This window comes from Bufo bufo, chromosome 2 (genome assembly GCF_905171765.1).
Source record: "Bufo bufo chromosome 2, aBufBuf1.1, whole genome shotgun sequence".
In the NCBI taxonomy this organism is placed as follows: Eukaryota; Metazoa; Chordata; class Amphibia; order Anura; family Bufonidae; genus Bufo; species Bufo bufo.
Genome location: NC_053390.1, coordinates 32,285,736 through 32,308,054, shown reverse-complemented (window position 1 = coordinate 32,308,054; position 22,319 = coordinate 32,285,736). Strand labels below are relative to the sequence as shown.

Below are 22,319 nucleotides of genomic sequence, written 5' to 3'. Positions count from 1 at the left end.
TAGTTTTCTATATTGCTGTCTATATTATTTTAGGTTACAGTAGTCCAGATCGGCAAGGATGAGGGCGTGTATGCTATATACCTGTCTATATTATATCAGGTTACAATAGTCTAGATGGACCGAGCTGAGGACTTCTATTCCATATACCTGTCAAGGCCAAATAGGCTGGGCCAAGGGCTTTTATTCTATACACCTGTCTATATTATTATTATTTTAGGTTATAGTAGTCCAGATAGGCAGGGCTGAGGGCTTCTATTCTATATACCTGTCTATATTATTTTAGGTTACAGTAGTCCTGATGGGCTGGGCTGAGGGCCTGTATTCTAAATACCTGTCGATATTATTTTAGGTTACAGTAGTCCAGATGGGCCAGGCTGAGGGCTTGTATTCTATATATCTGTCTATATTATTTTAGGTTACAGTAGTCCAGATGGGCAGGGCTGAGGGCCTGTATTCTAAATACCTGTCTATATTATTTTAGGTTACAGTAGTCCAGATAGGCCAGGCTGAGGGAATGTATTCTATATACCTGTCTATATTATTTTAGGTCACAGTATTATAGTTTGGCCAGGCTGACGGCTCATATTCTATATACCTGTCTATAGTATTTTAGGTAACACTAGTCCAGATAGGCAGGGCTGAGGACTCATATTCCATATACCTATCTATATTATTTTAGGCTACAGTAGTCCAGATGGGACAGGCTGAGGACTCGTATTCTAAATATCTGTCTATAGTATCTTAGGTTACAGTAGTCCAGTCGGGCCAGACTGAAGACTCGCATTCTGTTTACCTATCTATAGTATCTTAGGCTAGATGGGTCGGGCTGATGACTTGTATTGTATATACCTGAGGACTCATATTCTATACACCTATCTATATTATTTTAGGCTATAGTAGTCCAGATGGGCAGAGCTGAGGACTTCTTTTCTATATATCTGTCTATAGTATTTTAGGTTACAGTAGTCCAGATGGGCAGGGCTGAGGACTCGTATTCTATACACCTATCTATATTATTTTAGGCTACAGTAGTCCAGATGGGACAGGCTGAGGACTCGTATTCTATATATCTGTCTATGATATTTTAGGTTACAGTAGTCCAGTCGGGCCAGACTGAGGACTCGTATTCTGTTTACCTATCTATAGTATCTTAGGCTAGATGGGTCGGGCTGATGACTTGTATTGTATCTACCTGAGGACTCATATTCTATACACCTATCTATATTATTTTAGGCTATAGTAGTCCAGATGGGCAGAGCTGACGACTTCTTTTCTATATACCTGTCTATAGTATTTTAGGTTACAGTAGTCCAGATGGGCAGGGCTGAGGACTCGTATTCTATACACCTATCTATATTATTTTAGGCTACAGTAGTCCAGATGGGACAGGCTGAGGACTCGTATTCTATATATCTGTCTATGATATTTTAGGTTACAGTAGTCCAGTCGGGCCAGACTGAGGACTCGTATTCTGTTTACCTATCTATAGTATCTTAGGCTAGATGGGTCGGGCTGATGACTTGTATTGTATCTACCTGAGGACTCATATTCTATACACCTATCTATATTATTTTAGGCTATAGTAGTCCAGATGGGCAGAGCTGAGGACTTCTTTTCTATATACCTGTCTATAGCATTTTAGGTTACAGTAGTCCAGATGGGCAGGGCTGAGGACTCGTATTCTATACACCTATCTATATTATTTTAGGCTACAGTAGTCCAGATGGGACAGGCTGAGGACTTGTATTCTATATATCTGTCTATGATATTTTAGGTTACAGTAGTCCAGTCGGGCCAGACTGAGGACTCGTATTCTGTTTACCTATCTATAGTATCTTAGGCTAGATGGGTCGGGCTGATGACTTGTATTGTATCTACCTGAGGACTCATATTCTATACACCTATCTATATTATTTTAGGCTATAGCAGTCCAGATGGGCAGAGCTGAGGACTTCTTTCTATATACCTGTCTATAGTATTTTAGGTTACAGTAGTCCAGATGGGCAGGGCTGAGGACTCGTATTCTATACACCTATCTATATTATTTTAGGCTACAGTAGTCCAGATGGGACAGGCTGAGGACTCGTATTCTATATATCTGTCTATGGTATTTTAGGTTACAGTAGTCCAGTCGGGCCAGACTGAAGACTCGTATTCTGTTTACCTATCTATAGTATCTTAGGCTAGATGGGTCGGGCTGATGACTTGTATTGTATCTACCTGAGGACTCATATTCTATACACCTATCTATATTATTTTAGGCTATAGTAGTCCAGATGGGCAGAGCTGATGACTTCTTTTCTATATACCTGTCTATAGTATTTTAGGTTACAGTAGTCCAGATGGGCAGGGCTGAGGACTCGTATTCTATACACCTATCTATATTATTTTAGGCTATAGTAGTCCAGATGGGCAGAGCTGAGGGCTCGTATTCTATATACCTGTCTATAGTATTTTAGGTTACAGTAGTCCAGATGGGCAGGGCTGAGGACTCGTATTCTATATACCTGTCTATAGTATTTTAGGTTACAGTAGTCCAGGTGGGCCAGGCTGAGGGCTCGTATTCTATATACCCGTCTATAGTATTTTAGATTACAGTAGTCCAGATGGGCAGGGCTGAGGACTTGTTTTCTATATACCTGTCTATAGTATTTTAGGTTACAGTAGTCCAGATGGGCCAGGCTGAGGGCTCGTATTCTGCTTACATCAGATCAGTATAGGGTTAGTTAGATTTTGCAGGCCGCGATGTTGGAGCCCAGCTGTTCGCTGCTGGCGCCCGGACCAGATGGGCAGATCTCCCTCTGTTTATACTTCTTCTGATAGCGCTATTAACTGTAAATTAGTCTCTGACCCCCTCCCCCCATCCTTACTCACACTAATTACGTTCCTCTCTCCGCTTTTAATTAAGTCATTTTTTCCTCTTTGCTTTTCCTTCCTCCTCACAGTTTATTGTGAGCCAAGACAAGCGGCTGGTAATAGCCCTAATTAATGTACCGCGGCCTTATTAAAACCGCTGCTTCCCCCGGATTAACCCCCCAGGTGCCAAGGCTGCGGGTGTTATTGAAGGGTCAGAACAGTATCAAAGCAATGAGTATCGGATCCTGCAGGCCACAGCGGCTAGGCGATGCCAGGACGTACATATTTTAGATGCAGATGCTGTGGGGGTCTCTGGCATATAACACACCCCAAGCCCAGGTATCTAATCCTGTCATGTGTGGGGTATAGTACCTCCTTCAATCAGGGGGTGTAGAAACTTTTGCAAGTCCTATCACAAGCCATTTATAACACTGGTGTCTTCGTGCAGGGCCTGGGTGCGACAACCACACCCTACAGCTACACTGGTGTCAGCTGCTGATACTGGTGTCAGGAAGTAATGTGCAATGGTGGTCTGTCACGTTGGAGCAAATTATCACTGTGTGACAGGTGCCGCAATCGGGGGCAGCATTCTTCATACCCTGGCCTTGGCACCAGGAGAGTGTGACCTATCACTGCTTGCCACCACAAATACCAGAATGCCCTCAGACCACATGAAAGTCTATCAGACCGGCGCCCAGTATCCATTTCATACTAGATCCTGCAGGGCAGGGGTTCTGTATGACATAGCTGTAGGTACTCCATGCACTGGAATACTTCCATAATATAGCCTGCAGAGGTAGAGGCTATGGCCGTATTATGGATCCGTACAGCATAGATCAATATCTTTGCAAAGAAGTATTAATGGGAGTATCATTGAGCACCGAGGATTATTAGTGGGGTATCTTTGTTCACAGAGGAGTATTACTGGGAGTATCATTGTCCACTGAACACTATTAGGGCTCATGCACACAAATGTATTTTATTTCCGTGTCCGTTCCGTTTTTTTTGGCGGACCGTATGCGGAACCATTCATTTCAATGGGTCCGCAAAAAAAGGAAGGTACTCCGTGTGCATTTCGTTTCCGTGTGCATTCCGTTTCCATATGTCCCTATGTCCTATTATTGTCCGCATCACGGACAAGGATTCTATTCGGGGCCAGCTGTTCCGTTCCGCAAAATACGGAATGCACACATATGTCATCTGTATTTTTTGCGGATCAGTTTTTTGCAGACTGCAAAATACATACGGTCGTGTGCAAGAGCCCTTACTGGGAGTTTCAATGTTTGGAGATTATTACTAGGAGTACCATTGTCCATTCTTTCCTGCAGAGGAATATTACTGGGAGCATAATTGATCACAGGGATATTACAGGGAGTATAATGATCCAAACAGGAGTAATACTAAGTGTATCATTGTCTAGAGGAGTGTTACTAGGAGTATCACTGTCCAGGGGAATATTACTAGAAGTATCATTTTTCAGGGTAGTTTTACTGGGAATTTGATTTCTTAAGGGGGTACTGCTTGAAAAAAAATTGTTCAGGGTAGTATAACTAGGTGTAATTGTTCAGGGAAGTTATTTTTCAAGTGTGTATTAATGGGGGTATCATTGTCCAGAGGAGCATTATTTTGAGTGTCACTGTTCAGGGAAGCATTACTGGGGGAATAATTGTTCAAGAGAGTATTACTGGGGGTATGATTGTTCAGGGGACTGTTATAAGGAGCATCATTGTTCAGAGGAACATTATTAGGAATATCATTATTCAGAGAAGTATTATTAGGACTTTCATGGTTTAAGGGAGTATTTCTGGGAATATCATTGCTCATAGAAGCATTACTGGAAGTATAATTTTTGAGGGTGTATTACTGGGAATAATATTGTTCAGATGAGTATTAATGGGGGTATCTTTGTTAAAGGGAGAATTATTAAGAGTATCATTATTTAGGGGAGTATTACTAGGAGTATCATTATTCAGGGGAGTATTACTGGGAGTATCATTGTTCAGGGGAGTATCATTAGAATTAGAATTATTCAGGGAAGTATTAGAAGTAAAATGTTTCAAGTAGTATTAATGGAACTATCATTGCTTAGGGGAGTTTTCCTGGGAGTATAATTTCTCGGAGAAGTATTATGAAGAGGAGTATCACCACTCAGGGGATTATCATTAAGATTATATATAGTCAGGGGGAATATTATTAGGAGTATCAATGCTCAGGGTAGTATTATTAGGAGTATCATTGTTCAGTGGAGTACTAAGGGGAGTATCATTAAGATTATAATTATTCAGGAGGGTATTATTAGGAGTATTAATGCAAAGAATAGTATTAATATGAGTATGATTGTTTAGGGGAGTATCATTAAGATGATATATATTCAAATGTAGTATTATTAGGAGTATTATTGTTCAGGGGAGTATCATTAAGATTATAATTATTCAGGAGGGTATTATTAGGAGTATTAATGCAAAGAATAGTATTAATATGAGTATAATTGTTTAGGGTAGTATTATTAAGATTATATATATTCAAATGTAGTATTATTAGGAGTATCATTGTTCAGGGGAGTATCATTAAGATTATAATTATTCAGGGGGAGTATTATTAGGAGTTTAATGCTCAGGATAGTATCATTAGGATTATAATTATTCATAGGGAGTATTATTAGGAGTATCATTGTTCAGGGGGAGTATTAATTCAAGGAAGTATCATTAGGATTATAATTATTCAGGGTGAGTATTATTAGGAGATGATTTTTCATGGAAGTATCATTGCTTAGGGGAGTATCATTTATCAGGGGTGTATTATTAGGAGGAGTAACATCGCTCAGGATAGTATTATTAGGAGTATCATTAAGATTATATTTATTCAGGTTGAATATTATTAGGAGTATCATGCTCAGGATAGTATTATTAGGAGATTATTTTTCATGGGAGTATTACTGGAACTATCATTGCTCAGGGGAGTATTAATGTGAGTAATACTAGGATACGCTCAGTCTGATATCATAGCGTCAGATAGGACACTACTCTTTAGGAATACGCTGCGGGGCCCGCGGAGTGTCCCTGAGTATCTGGCAGCATCCTAATCATATCCCTATAAGCAGATATCGACCCCGGGCTGCGCTGGGCGCTCGCAGTTATCAGCCGGAGAGCTCTCTATTGAGCGGAGCCTTAATCACAGCCGTCCCCGTCAATACCAGGCCTGCTATCGAGTGGCTGCCAGAAATTAGCTGCGGATTACAGGGTTCTGCAGTGTTACCGTCTCCGGGGGGAGGGAGTCCTCAGCGTCTTCAGCTGAGACAGCCATAACAAGAACCACAACCCTCATCATTGTCACAATTCAATTAATAAACGCCCCGAGAGGAGGGCAACCAAATATCTGCCCCAGTTTAGCTTATCTTCACCACGCCAGTGACCGTAGGTGACCCCGTGTACCCGGGTAGGGGGCAGCAGCAATTTAATACCTCATTGTGCCGCAGTTTACATACTTCAGAATGCAAATCACGGGCATTAAAGGGGTCCTCTCACCTCAGTAAGTGGCATTTATCATGTAGAGAAAGTGAGAACAAGCCACTTACTAATGTATTGTGATTCTCCATGTTGCTTCCTTTGCTGGCTGGATTCATTTTTCCATCCCGTTATGCACTGCTCGTTTCCATGGTTATGACCACCCTGCAATCCATCAGCGGTGGCCGTGCTTGCACACTGTGGGAAAAAGCGTCAGCCTCTCTGGGGACCATGGGAGCGCATATAGGCTTTTGTTTTTTCCTATAGTTTGCAAGCACAGCCACCACTGATGGATTGCAGGGTGGTCTGTAACCATGGAAACAAGCAGTGTATAACGTGATGGAAAAATGAATCCAGCCAGCAGAGGAAGCAACATGGAGAATCACATTACATTAGTAAGTGGCTTGTACTCACTTTCTCTACATGATAAATGCCACTTAGTGAGACAACCCCCTTAATGGAGGAGGGGAAACCAGACCAGACAAACAGAGTCCTGAACCTGGGACTGTGAGACGTGAGGGAACGCCTAGAGCAAAACACCAGGGACTAATACTAGAGATAAAATGGCATCACCACAGCTCTGCACCCCGCTATACTCTCTGCACCGCACTATACTCTCTGCACCGCACTATACTCCATGCAACCACCCTATACTCCCTGCACCTCACTATACTCCCTGCGCCTCACTATACTCCCTGCACTATACTATATCCCATGCACCACACTATACTCCCTGCACTATACTATATCCCATGCACCGCACTATACTCTCTGCACCGCACTATACTCCCTGCACCTCACTATACTCCCTGCATCACACTATACTCCCTGCGCCTCACTATACTCCCTGCACTATACTATATACCATGCACCACACTATACTCCCTGCACTATACTATATCCCATGCATCACACTATACTCCCTGCATCACACTATACTCCCTGCGCTTCACTATACTCCCTGCATCACACTATACTCCCTGCACCTCACTATACTCCCTGCGCCACACTATACTCCCTGCACTATACTATATCCCATGCACCTCACTATACTCTCTGCACCGCACTACACTCTTCACTTCACTATACTCCCTGCGCCTCACTATATTCCCTGCACTATACTATATCCCATGCACCTCACCATACTCCCTGCACCACACTATACTCCCTGCACCGCACTATACTCCCTGCACCTCACTATATCCCATGCACCTCACTATACTCCCTGCACCTCACTATACTCCCTGCACCACACTATACTCTCTGAACTATACTATATCCCATGCAACTCACTATACTCCCTGCGCCACACTATACTCCCTGCATTTCACTATACTCCCTGCACTATACTATATCCCATGCACCTCACTATACTCCCTGCATTTCACTATACTCCCTGCACTATACTATATCCCATGCACCTCACTATCCTCCCTGCATTTCACTATACTCCCTGCACTATACTATATCCCATGCACCTCACTATACTCCCTGCGCCACACTATATCCCATGCACCTCACTATACTCTCTGCACCGCACTACACTCTTCACTTCACTATACTCCCTGCACCTCACCATACTCCCTGCACCACACTATACTCCCTGCACCGCACTATACTCCCTGCACCTCACTATATCCCATGCACCTCACTATACTCCCATGCACCTCACTATACTCCCTGCACCACACTATACTCTCTGAACTATACTATATCCCATGCAACTCACTATACTCCCTGCGCCACACTATACTCCCTGCATTTCACTATACTCCCTGCACTATACTATATCCCATGCACCTCACTATACTCCCTGCATTTCACTATACTCCCTGCACTATACTATATCCCATGCACCTCACTATACTCCCTGCATTTCACTATACTCCCTGCACTATACTATATCCCATGCACCTCACTATACTCCCTGCGCCACACTATATCCCATGCACCTCACTATACTCTCTGCACCGCACTACACTCTTCACTTCACTATACTCCCTGCACCTCACCATACTCCCTGCACCACACTATACTCCCTGCACCGCACTATACTCCCTGCACCTCACTATATCCCATGCACCTCACTATACTCCCATGCACCTCACTATACTCCCTGCACCTCACTATACTCCCTGCACCACACTATACTCCCTGCACCTCACTATATCCCATGCACCTCACTATACTCCCATGCACCTCACTATACTCCCTGCACCTCACCATACTCCCTGCACCACACTATACTCCCTGCACCGCACTATACTCCCTGCACCTCACTATATCCCATGCACCTCACTATACTCCCATGCACCTCACTATACTCCCTGCACCACACTATACTCCCTGCACCACACTATACTCCCTGTGCCTCACTATATTCCCTGCGCCTCACTATACTCCCTGCACCGCACTACACTCCCTGCACCGCACTATACTCCCTGCACCGCACTATACTCCCTGCTCCTCACTATACTCCCTGCACCTCACTATACTCTCTGCACTATACTATATCCCATGCACCTCACTATACTCCATGTACCTCACTATACTCCCTGCACCTCACTACACTCCCTGCACAGCACTATACTTCATATTTTAATTAGATTGCCGTCCAGCTTTGGGGCTGCAGTTTTTGTCCTCCTCTCCCCGGGGTATGAGTAGATTGATTACAGATAATCCAGGATCTCCTGGAGTCTCACCCGACCACTTACCCCCTACATGCCCTGGCAGCCATGTCTTACACTGGGGTGCTTTCTCTTGTGCTGTATGTTGCCCCCTCGGGGTAATGAGCTAGGGGCAGGGGTCCTGACAACTGCCTGACAATCTGCCCTGCTGTCCTCAGTTTTCCTGCTGGCTTCTTTGGCTGCAGCACCTGTGCCCTGCACTGCCCCTAGTGGTTGTCTGCGGTGTTGCATCCATTGATTCTTATGGTATAATTGGGGATCAGTCCAGATAATAAAGACACAGCGACACCAGGAATATTTCATCGTTTATTGTGATTTTTTTTGGTTTCTCTATTCCCCTGAGCACCACAATCCAGCATGTACCTAATATACTGGATCAAAGAAAAAGATTTAGACAGACAAAGGAAAACTGGAGCTCAGAGCCACATTCCAGGTTCTGACCAGGGCAGCAGTAATATAGTGCGGCAGTCACTGGGCCGGCGGATGCACTGGTAACCGCTCAGTCCAGCGCCCAGAATGCACTGCACCCTGGTGCACTATGGGATACGTAGGACTCGTATGAAGACCACGTATGACATGTCCCTCCATGCACCACTGCAGGACATGTTCAGTACATACAGACACTGAACCAGAAGGGTGTGCAGATCCTTCAGCCTGAGAGCCGACCGGAAACCAGCAGAATTATGAATGCAGCTCTGGATGTAACTGGAGTAAAGGATTTACAAAACCTAAAGGGAACAATCATCTACTGACATAGCAGAGCTGTGAACAGACAGTCACTACAATGCGGACCAGTTTACGGAGAGGAACAGAACCTGCAATGCGGCTGTGCGGAGCGTCCAAAAGGGAGACTAAATGCTACGAGCAAAACAGCAAAAGAAGGAAAGAAAAAAATGGCTGAAGTAGAAAAAAAAAGCATAAAAAACAATAATTACATCGTTCTGTAACCGTGCCAAGAGCATGACCATGAAATGTGCACATGGCGGATCTTTGGTTGAATGGCTGGTAATAAACTCCATGTCCTTCATCGTATAATGCGGGCGCGGCTGCCGCCATTATCCAGGTACATGCGGGCGCGGCTCGCCCGCGGGTGTCCAGAACTGAGAGGGTCAGGTACTGTGGCTTTGGTTATACCATGACATATCCCATAGAGAGGTTGCAATATGTACCGGTGCCAACTCCCGCCAGGCTCTACCAGCCTGCCCATTGTCTTAACCCTTCCCACTCTGTATCTCCAATGCTTGGAGACAATGGTCCATCACCAGAGTCAAGCTCAAGGGATGGCCACCCGTGCTGACACATGAGAGCACCCTCCTGCCCCAGGGGTAGGCTTCAGCTCTCCACTTGATGAGTTGTAAGCTCTTCTGCCCATCAGAGTCCTTCCTCCATGACGCTGGAGGCCTGTACATGAGTCCCCTGACCAATATGGAGAGAGACGCGGGCTTGGAGGGGCAGGTTGGGAGCTGTTGTCAGTTTGCATCCCGTCCTTCCCATCAGAACATCACATAAATTGATCAGAATGAGGTAGACATCATCTCGGATATTCCCTTCTTTGGTATTTGGATAAAAATAACCTAAATCTCGTGGCTCGGTCTGCAGCCGGTGCCCCACGGGCGCAGAGCGGTGAGCAGTCAGGTGAGATACACCAGACCGCGCTGGAAGAGGCGGATATTGGAGAACGGGCAATGAAGTGGTTCCTCTGATGTGCATCCTACAAAGGCTGATTGATGGGGAGGATAGGAGTTGTAGTATCAGTGGCACTAGGAAGAGACTTGGGCGAGGGGTCTACGTGCTGGGGGGTGGTCACACTGTAAGGACACAGCTGCAGCCTGGAAGTGAAGGGGACCACAACAGGAGGTCGAAGATTTATTAGGTGGGTCATCAGACTCTCCAGGATCACCGGAGAGCTACCTAATATTGTGGTCTCCTACCCATGGCCATGGTTAAGAAAAGCCCTCCGAGCCTTCGGGGTGTACTGGTACGATCAGTTGATAAATCTGCGGGAAGTTGGTAGATGCGCCTTGCCGCCTGCACCGCTGCTTGCTCCATTAGATAAATGGCAATCACTGCACGAAACAGAGGCGCGAGGCGCGGAGGGAAGGTACGCCTGGTGAAGTGCCGAGAGAGAAGCAGCATTATCACAGACCGCTCGGTATCATCAGTGATTAAGACAGCACAGTCTGACAGATGCATTGATTTTCTCTTTACCGAGCTGTGAAAAGGTCAGCGGCCACGAGGCCGGTCGGGTGCTCGGGGGTCCATATGGAGCAGACGTACGAAGGGGATGATTTAGATGGCTTTAAAAAAAGGTTCTCAATGCAGAACTCGGAAGCCTTTAATCTAATGAGACGAGGAGGCCGCGAGAATTAAGACTCTCATGAGAAGGCTAAAGGTCAAGACACAACAATACAGTCCAAGAGCTCCCACCTGTTGCCTTCACTCGTGGTGGCTGGTACCATGTAGAAGTAAATGAATATGTTATATTGGGGTCTGAAAATGAGGACCCAGGTGGCACCAATTCTGATAAATTTCCCTCAACATTGTGCATGTGAACAGATGACTGGGCCCCATGCTGCTTGTATCTACCATTACCTATCACATGATGTATGTACTCCCATTATTGTATCCCGTAGGGTCAGCTATTCACATTGCTGCACAAGATGGAGTCACATCGAAACGTATATGGGGCTCTGGAATGGGCTCTCCGCACTGACCACCAACCAGTTCCAGTTTAGAAATATGATTGGGTATTAGTTATCAACACCCCCACCCCACCCTCCGCGCCTCCCCACACACACACATTGGAAGTAGATTGCTCTCAGCTCATTGTGGAGGGAACTAAAAAGGATTGGAGGAAAAAATCCAAAATGGCTAATCCAAATTTTCCATGGTTATGGATGATCATTCTCAGTAGTTTGCAGTGGATCTGCATGGTCTTTCTTAGATATAATATTCCTTACAGTCTGGCCCTATAGGGTCTAAGTAAAGGTTTTCCTAATAGTTGGATCTTGTAGGGTTTACAGGTCTCTCCTAAAGTTGAGTCACATGAAATCTAAGGACTTATGTTTCCTATGGTTGGGTCTAGTAGTCTAAGGACTTGTCTTTCCTACAGTCGGGTCTAGTAGATCTATGGACTTGTCTTTCCTACAGTTGGTTTTAGTAGGGTCTAAGGACTTGTCTTTCCATAATTGGGTCTCATGGAATCTAAGGATTTTGTCTGTCCTACAGTTAGGTCTAGTAGAGGCTAAGGACTTGGCCTTTTCTTACTGTTGGGTCTCATAGAGTCTAAGTAATTGTGTTTCCTACTGTAGGGTCTAGTAGAGTTAAGGACTTGTCTTTTGGGTCTAGTACAGTCTAAGGACTTGTCTTTCCTATGGTTGGGTCTAGTAGAGTGTAAGGACTTGTCATGCCAACAGTTGGGTCTCACTGAGACTAATGACTTGTCGTTCCTACAGTTGGGTCTAGTCGAGTCTAAGGACTTGTCTTTCCTATGGTTGGGTCTAGTAGAGTGTAAGGACTTGTCATGCCAACAGTTGGGTCTCACTGAGACTAATGACTTGTCTTTCCTACAGTTGGGTGTCTCAAGAATCTAAGGACAACAGCTGGAAGTTAAAGGATTTCAATGTTTAAAGAACTTTAAGTTTAAATAAATCTAAAAGCCTGCCTAGATAATTTTTGATGGATCCTACTGACCATATATTATATGGGGACTGTTCTCCACCATTTGCTGTCAGGAATACAGGGATCAGCCATATCGGATTTTAACTTCAGGTCGAGGGAACTGGTGAAGTTCCTGTGTCACATTTGGATTTAGATCCTTCTCATGTGTGCCGACATGACCTTACTGTATTGATTATTTCACATCCTATAAAAGATGAACAAAACAAGTCCAAAATGGAGAATATGCAGGTTTGACATCAATGCCACAGCGCCCGGGTCCTACTTATCAGACTAATTCATACAGTGATAGCAATTCTTAATTTCTTTTCTCTCTTCCTCCATATTATACTGGCACCATCATCCCTAATATATGTAGGCTCCTTGCGAGGGTGACTGGAGGAAGGACATGACAGCTCCCCATAGTGTATCTCCCTAGTACCACAGAGTACATGTTGAGGTGGACCTCTCACCCTGCTGAGTTGGGGTCTCTAGACAGACCCCATTTTCTTTTGGTATCTGAGGCAGGTGTCACAGTTCTGGAGGTTTCCACTGAGAAGGCTTTGTTGGATCTTTGATTATCTCCAATGCTTCCCTCTTGTACTCTGCCTTCATCTTCACCACAGTCACACGTGATCATCACTGGAAGATTTCATAGCAAACCGGCGCCCGCTACTATGAAGGCAATTATTCAGCAAACACAGATTTAAAATAATCATTAAAAAAACACGCACATCTACTCTACTCCATACGATAGGACTGAATAAATTAACCCTTTGTTTTTATATCTTTGGTAAAAGCTACATTTTACGAGTTCATCTTTTCCACTGTCTGATTGCTGGACGTGACCTGTTTAAAAGTAACGACACCAATGCCCCATGTCCAGAAGAAGGAGAATCTTCGTGGAGATAGTCACTGTACAGAGGTAAGTGCACCTGGCTCAGTCTTTGGTATAACAAACTCCAGGTGGGTTGATTTAGAGGTAGGGTGGTTGGAGCAGGTGGTAGACTGAATGCTGTAGGCAATGTTCTTGCATGAGGAACGCTTACCATCTCCAGCGGTATTTGAACGTTGAAGCAGAGACCCAACCGTTTTGCATGATCCTGTGGTATCACTGCTTGACCCTTGCGTCCTCCTGCTCCAAGCCTGTCTATTCTGCATAAAGAAGAGTCCTCCTCACCTCCGAAAAAGCCCACCCTTCCTTGGATGAGGATGTGAGATGTGGGTATAAGGGGCTCTGGATGAGGGTCAGCGGGGACTCACGGGGAAGACCTGGGTGGAGTGTGTCCTTGCGATGTGGATGACTGTAGAGGGATTTGTGCTGTAGATGGACTGGATCGCTCGTTGTTGTTGACGGAGCTTGTGCTTGACCCTGAAGTTGATGTTGCTCTGTGGGCAAATAATACACCTGAGGGCGGAAGAAGAAAAACACTTGTAACACAAAAATGATAGAAGTGTCTACCCCGTATAACACAAGACCTTCATTCCTGTTCTATACTACTCCACCATCTCTGGGCGATGATCAACATGGTCAACATTCCAGCAGCTGCCATAGCTCAGTCATACGGGAGAGGGGTCATATGGCCCTGGGGGCTAGGTGACAACCAAATGCATTGCCAAAAAGAAACTTAAGGAACCAGTTGAGGTCAGACATCTACAAAGAGGTTTTTGGAAAGAGGTTTGCATTTACTGTAGAGTGAAGCCAAGAACCAGTGAGCGTAGGGATCAGTCCTCATCTCTAGGACCTACACTGCCCATGAAACATCTGTCCAGAATTTACCGGGAATCTGATTGTAAGGTCATTTTTAAAGTAGAAAAACTATTGCAAAATTGTAACTTTTTTTAACTGAAAAAAAAAATAAAAATATAAAAAAAATGTAGTAATATAATTTAAACTGGAAAATTATAATTTACGATTTTACTGGAGGACGGTCGGTTTATTTATCCGTTACGTGGGACTGCGTCAATCACAGAAATGGCAGTAGGGGGGACCTGTGTATAGAATATTAACTCCTTATTAGCCACTCATTGCACTGGCTCATCTCCAGCCATCCTGTGCAGGTGATGCTACAGCTCAGTGTCTGGAGGGGGCGCTACAGAGGCCGCCACAATTCAAGACAATGGAAGTGTTAGCACTCCAGCCTGTGGCTCCCTGACCTGCTAGGAGTTGTAGTCTGGAGGCCACTGTGTCCTGCAAGACTTCACACGGGTTAAGGAACTCGCTGTCAGCCCATCCACTTCTTGTGTTTATTACAATGGATTTTATAGCGCGCTCCGGGACTCGCTGGAACTTATTGGATTTCCTGAGAGCGACCAGAGAGGCAGCTACTTACCTGCGTACACAACTCCATTTATTTCCATCGACATGTTGATGCTGCTAATGGTGGAGGCAGACAGGTTCATCGCTGTCTCTTGTCTGTCGTCTGGAGGAGAGAAAAACACCGGAGATGTGAGGGAATGGCGGACCTCTGGTGTGTAAAGTGCGCGCGTCAGATGATTATCAGATATGTCGTGTGACTGCGACTTACCTCGGTTGTTGATTTTGATCTTCATGGGCATGTGAGCCGCCATGGCCAGCAGGTTATGCTGTAGCGCGTGCTGCATTAGCCTCTGCTGTTCCTCCGCCATCATCGCCATCTTCTTTTCTGGTGGTTCCCCAGATTCCAGCTTCTCGCGGAGTTGCTCCAGGGCTGCGGCCTGCATGGCTTGTACGGCCTGGGCTGCTGCTGCGTGGTGCCCGGGCAGAGCTACGGGGAAGCTGATTCGGTGAGGGGGTGCAGATGGGTGTAGGCCCTCCTCTGGAATGATGGGAGAGATCTATCAGTATAAACAGTATGAGCCCGTGCCACGTCTGCTCCAACACCCAGGAGAAGCCGAGATGTAAAGGCGACTTCTAGCGGGGCAACAGGATGATGGCCGGGGGGTAAATGGGCAACAGGACAACATCCCGGGGAACAAAGGGGTGACAGGAGAACCACTAGAGAGACAAGTGGGTAACAAGACGACTACCAGAGGGACAAATGGGCAACAGAACGACTACCACAGGGACAAATGGGGGCAATAGGATGACTGCTGGAGGGGCAAGTGGGCAATATGACTACTGCTACGGGAAAAAAAGGGATGACTTCTAGGGGGACAAACGGGCAGCAGGATGACTGCCAGGGGGTAAATGGGCAGCAGGATGACTGCCAGGGGAATAAATGGACAACAGAACGAATACTAGGGGGTAAATGGGCATTAAGGGAAATGTCAGGATGGAGCGGCACAGCACATTCTTCAGACTGGCACCTACCTTTTTTTATAATTGGCATCTGGCTGATTTGCGCTCCGTTGTGTGTGGTGACTGACAGGGTGGGCATGCTTATTTTTGGGGATGTCAGGACATTTGGGGTCCCCACGGGTGAGTAACTGAAGAGCCCCGAGCCGAAGCCTTGTCTGCGCCCCTCTCTCCTGTTGCTGTCGATGGCGGCCTGCAGCTCTCCGGGGGAGCTGAGACCCCTCTTCTCACATTCGTAGGGATACAGGTACTTCATGTATCTAAGCAGAAGGGAGAAAGGAGAGTCTTATTATCTGTGCCGGGACACACAGGACTACTACCCCCAATATCCAACTTTTATTATTGGATCATGAAAATGCAACTTTCTCATAGACTTTGTTTTTCTTCAAAATCAGGGAATGAAAAAAAAACCTAAAAACGTGGCCGAAGTCGTCCTGTTCATACAATGTATCAATGTGGACCATCCTCTGTCCTGATTGCTACAATGTATCAGCGCTGGCTACACATACAAGGATATACTGAGGAGATATCTGCATTCGGCCATCTCCATCTGCATCTAAATGACTAGTGATGAACTGTCAGCCTTTGGGCCAAGGGCGACTTACTGTGTTCTCAGTGTGAAGGCTGCGCTGGTGATGGACGTGGGGAGGCTCAGGCCCTTGGTGATCTCTCTCCAGATCTTCTTATTGATCACTTCCACCAGTCCGCCCTTCTCCGTCACCAGTCTGTAGAGCGTGTACAGGTCCAGAACTTGCTTCGCCATGATGGGGATCCGATTCACCGGCGTCCCTGAGAAGAAAACAAGATCATATGTAATGGAGGGATATCAGACACAGAGCATCTCCAGCCTGAAAAGCCTCTGCTGCAGAAAATCTGATTAATAGTGCAGATGAGAGAATCCCATGGCGACAAGTCCTGGATACATTGTAACAATGCTTCCTGGCAACCGGTCACATGACTCACTGTCACATGACTCACTGTCACATGACTCACTGTCTTACTGCTCTATTAATCAGATTTGTGGAAATCTATCCTGAGTGGCCTCTGAATCCAGTGGGTGACAGCAATGTGACTGTCCCTATGGGAAGGCGGCCATATTTATTTTCACCCAGCTTTCCAGCAAACAGCCCAATTCCTAACGTGAGGCCTCCTAAGTACAAGATCTCACTGCCAACTGAACAATGGAGGGTTAAGTGTTCGTCATTGAGCCGTTTTCTGCAGCAAAGACAATTAGGAGATGAGCGGCGCCCGCATTTATGGACAAAGTTCCGCTGAATGTGTCAAATGTCTCTTTCAGTCTTCTTTTATGTCGTCTGATAATCTCCGAGCGATTCTTGTCTTTGTGGAGCTTTAACGAAGTGTCTGACCTGTAATAATTAACCTGCGCTTCTCCTTCTGAGCTGCCGGGATTTATGAGGCGGACGGTCAATACCGAAGCCGGATCTACACTGCCAATGTCTGCGGGGAGATAGGAGAGGACAATAACGGGGCACAATCGCTGCATCAATGGCTCTCTCGACCTTTCTGATGACCTCTGGCGCTGATTGGGGGGGGGGACACAAACGGTAGGAAACTATGTAATGGGGGCCGAGGGGCAATATGGTCGGCACTGTCTTGTCCATGGGTTCAGATCCACAGCACGATACTACAGTGTGCCCCCTCCCCACATTATTAGGTACCATGGGTGTATCTAATCATATAACTCATGATACTGTCTGCTGAGCTGTGTATCTAATCCTATCCTGTGTGATACTGTCTGCTGAGCTGTGTATCTAATCATATAACTCATGATACTGTCTGCTGAGCTGTGTATCTAATCCTATCCTGTGTGATACTGTCTGCTGAGCTGTGTATCTAATCCTATCCTGTGTGATACTGCCTGCTGAGCTGTGTATCTAATCCTCTCCTGTGTGATACTGTCTGCTGAGCTGTGTATCTAATCCTATCCTGTGTGATACTGTCTGCTGAGCTGTGTATCTAATCCTATCTTGTGTGATACAGTCTGCTGAGCTGTGTATCTAATCCTATCCTGTGTGATACTGCCTGCTGAGCTGTGTATCTAATCCTATCCTGTGTGATACTGCCTGCTGAGCTGTGTATCTAATCCTATCCTATGTGATACTGTCTGCTCAGCCGTGTATCTAATCCTATCCTGTGTGATACTCCCTGCTGAGCTGTGTATCTAATCCTATCCTGTGTGATACTGTCTGCTGAGCTGTGTATCTAATCCTATCCTGTGTGATACTGCCTGCTGAGCTATGTATCTAATCCTATCCTGTGTGATACTGCCTGCTGAGCTGTGTATCTAATCCTATCCTGTGTGATACTGTCTGCTGAGCTGTGTATCTAATCCTATCCTGTGTGACACTGTCTGCTGAGCTGTGTATCTAATCCTATCCTGTGTGATACTGCCTGCTGAGCTGTGTATCTAATCCTATCATGTGTGATACTGTCTGCTGAGCTGTGTATCTAATCCTATCCTGTGTGATACTGCCTGCTGAGCTGTGTATCTAATCCTATCCTGTGTGATACTCCCTGCTGAGCTGTGTATCTAATCCTATCCTGTGTGATACTGTCTGCTGAGCTGTGTATCTAATCCTATCCTGTGTGATACTGTCTGCTGAGCTGTGTATCTAATCCTATCCTGTGTGATACTCCCTGCTGAGCTGTGTATCTAATCCTATCCTGTGTGATACTGCCTGCTGAGCTGTGTATCTAATCCTATCCTGTGTGATACTGTCTGCTGAGCTGTGTATCTAATCCTATCCTGTGTGATACTGTCTGCTGAGCTGTGTATCTAATCCTGTCCTGTGTGATACTGTCTGCTGAGCTGTGTATCTAATCCTATCCTGTGTGATACTGTCTGCTGAGCTGTGTATCTAATCCTATCCTGTGTGATACTGTCTGCTGAGCTGTGTATCTAATCCTATCCTGTGTGATACTCCCTGCTGAGCTGTGTATCTAATCCTCGGGGTGATGCGCTGCAGACACGGCACAAGCAGAAGATGCGTCACAATCCGCTAACACTTCCCAGAACACTGGATTTTGGCGGCCATGTTTCCCCTGTGGGGGCGTGTCCTGTCAGCGAGACCTCCGATAATGGAACGTGGCGGCGAGCTCTGCGGTGTAACGCGGGACTCGTGGGATACAGAGTCTACTCCGCTGCTTCTCAGTGATATCCGCTCCTGGGAAAGCTGGGCCACAGCTCCCATAGCACTCAGCTTTCCCGATTCCCGCACCACTGAATCATTGCTCAGGGAAAGCCGGATGATGCGGCGGCGGCGACCACTGCAGGAGCCTTAACGGCGCCACATTCTGGTGAACATGAAATACAATCGTATCCGCAGGAAACTGCGCCACAAAGATCGCCAGCGAGGACATAATCTGCAAAAACTAACTCCAGCGAAAGTCGGAGTGGAGTCCGTCAACGCCGGCGCCCCCCCCCTAGTAAAATCCGGTAAAGATTACATTGTACTCGCCGCCCCTCCCCCGCTCATCCATATATTGATTTCCATTGTGGATGTGATTTATAGACGGTGAGGAAAAATACGAAGCGCGCTCTGCGATACGGTAAAGATTGCGAGCGGCAGGAGGAGGATGACGGTATCTGAGTATTGATAAGGCATCCATCGCCGTCCCGCGCCGGTCACATGATGGATGCGCTCCTTCCGCATCAAGTTTATCTCCGCTCGCTCTGGACGCCACCTTTACGCCGTCATAAAGAAGATGGCGGCGAGAAGACAGCGACAATGATACCGCGTATTCTCAAAAACCTCCGTACAGCCCTCATATTACATAGACCTGATGGTTGCGGTTCAGGGCGAGGGGGATCAGTAAAATCCGAAAACGCGTCCGCCCACCCCGAATATGCGCAATAAAGGAGATTAGAAAGGGGCGGGGCTGTGACAACCTCTAGTCCGTCTTTACGATGTAAGTGCTGGTTGTCGTGAACCGATGCGAACTGTGGACAGAGTTGCCCTTTAAGTTTCTCCGCACCGCTCCGTGCCATGGGGTGTCAATCAGCGATTACGGGGTGATTCATGGGCGCTCGGGGTCCCGCCGTACAATGCGGCCATTAGATCCTAACGCGATTACATCCCGTGACCCCTGACCCGGCCATTGTGCGGCCTTGTTGTGGGTGACCCGGGCGGGCGCTGAAGATGGATTGAGGGGCATTAACCCTACGACATCTCTATGAGGAGGTGCAGACAATGGGAGCTGTCTAATAGAGAGCGATGGGGCCCCGCACCCCCCACAAATCTTCACAAAGCCCCCATTATAGGAGGCGGCCATTGTCTGCTCAGACTGATTAATGGAGGGGCTTATCAGTCCTAGCGCCCAATAAACACGGGACCACCGAAAGACTGAAACGGGCCCTGGCCTGATACGTCTCACAGCTGAGGGGTCGTTACATTTGTATCTAGTCTAGACAATCCTCTGTCAGTTATACAGTCTGGACTTCACACTGACACACTGTAACAAACTACCAGGGCAGGAGAGAGGTTTATTCATGACTCAGGTTATCCCCCTCATTGCATATGCTGTTCCCATAGGGCTTGTCTCTTAAAGGAGACCCAGCGCCGTTCACTGACAGCAATCAAGTCTTCAATACAAAGTTTAATAGAGAGCGGCAGAAGTTTCTGTGCACAATCTGCATCTATTCAAGTCATGCACGCGGCCGTATGGCTTTGTCAGTATTTTGCAGTCCGCAAAAAACGGATCCGCCAAAAATACGGATGTCCGTGTGCATTCAGTATTTTGCGGAACGGAACAGCTGCCCCTGATAGAACAGTACTACCCTGGTCCGTTATGCGGACAATAAGGGTCCATTCACACGTCCGCAATTCTGTTCCGCATTTTGCGGACCCATTCATTTCGATGTGCTGCCCGGATACGGAATCGCGGACCCGCACTTCCGGGGTCTGCAATTCAGTTCCCCCCGAAAAATAGAACATGTCCTATTCTTGTCCGCAATTGCGGACAAGATTAGGCATTTTCTATTAAGTGCCTAGCAATGTGCGGTCCGCAAAATGCGGAGCGCACATTGCCGGTGTCCGTGTTTTGTAGATCCGCAAAACACTTACGGACGTGTGAATAGACCCTAATAGGACATGTTCTATCTTTGAACAGAATGGAAAAATGGAAACGGAAGGCATACGGAGTACCTTCCGTTTTTTTTGCGGATCCATTGAAATGACTGGTTCCGTATACGGTCTGCAAAAAGGAACGTAAACGGAAAAAACAAAACGTTTGTGTGCAAGAGGCCTTAGGCGCGGTTGTGCTGCGGACCAGCTGTTTCTCCGCTTCATCTTCCGCGGTCATAGAGACGGGACTGATGAGGCGATAGAGTGCTAGCTCTTGTGACGGTGAGGCTTCAGCGCCTCCCGTCCGCTCATCTATAACAATTAGAGGAGGTGGGTGGAATGGCGGCGCTGCTGGCGGAGCCCATTGCTCACGGTGCCTAATACCGCTGTCCGGCTGACGGATTGAGAAGACGGTAATTGGACGGGCAACCGCCGGAACTGCCGCTCAAACATTCATTACGGTGACAGCCGCGCTCGCTGCGCACGGAGGGGGGTGACCGCGAGCTCATGACATGACGTTCATATGTCTATCTGTCCAGACCCACGGAAAACCTGACGTCCTGCAACTTTCTAACGGACTTGTATCCAGGCTTGCTGTCAGTGAATGAGAACACCAACCCGTCCTGCTCACTGGACTGATACATTGTAACAAACATTGCTACATTTTTTTAACAATTCACACCTTTGTGTTGCCGACGGTCTACACGGCATCTTATGGATGTGAGCAAACATTCACTGGCAGCAAGCAGAGATCTTGAAAATGGTGGCAAACTTTTCAAATCAGCTGCTTTCCTTAACAATCAAGGGACCCCCAACATCTGGAGGCTTTGGCGGGCGGTGTCCATGCTAGAGCGCCCCCTAAACCACGAGGGGCAGTGATATGGAGCCCCCCGATATAGACTGCTGTCCTCTGTTATCAGCCACGTGCAAGGTGACCACGGCACATCTGGGCGGGGGGTGAATACTTCTGCGCGGCTGCGGCCGGCATCGCGTCACAAAGTGTCAGATTCCGGATTATTACAGTAAGAGCAGTCATTAATCAATGCCTCTTATGCTGCAGACTATCGCTCCTGACACACCTCCGTCCCCCTCCCCCACAGATCACAACCACAGCATTCATTTTGCATCCACATCACACAGCTCTGCCTGTGTGTCAGTCTGCACTGCAGTTCTGGCATTCTATTCATGAACGCAGCTCTGGATCAGTTCCGACCACTGAATGCAGCCGTAGCGCGTTCGCCACTGACAGAATGGA

At 46.7% G+C, this 22,319-nt stretch overlaps 1 protein-coding gene across 1 annotated transcript in view; it reads right to left on the bottom strand.

Annotated features, from left to right (window-relative positions):
- Positions 1-13,883: 13,883 nt before the first annotated feature.
- Positions 13,884-22,319, bottom strand: part of ARID3C (AT-rich interaction domain 3C) — a 136,637-nt gene continuing 128,201 nt past the window's right edge. Inside the window, exons 4-8 of the mRNA XM_040420135.1 lie at positions 16,586-16,769; positions 15,996-16,240; positions 15,232-15,501; positions 15,037-15,126; positions 13,884-14,111 (exon numbers count right to left, since the gene is read on the bottom strand). Of these exons, the coding sequence (XP_040276069.1) occupies positions 13,963-14,111; positions 15,037-15,126; positions 15,232-15,501; positions 15,996-16,240; positions 16,586-16,769 (938 nt within the window). The 3' untranslated portion in view covers positions 13,884-13,962. The remainder of the gene's footprint in view (positions 14,112-15,036; positions 15,127-15,231; positions 15,502-15,995; positions 16,241-16,585; positions 16,770-22,319) is intronic.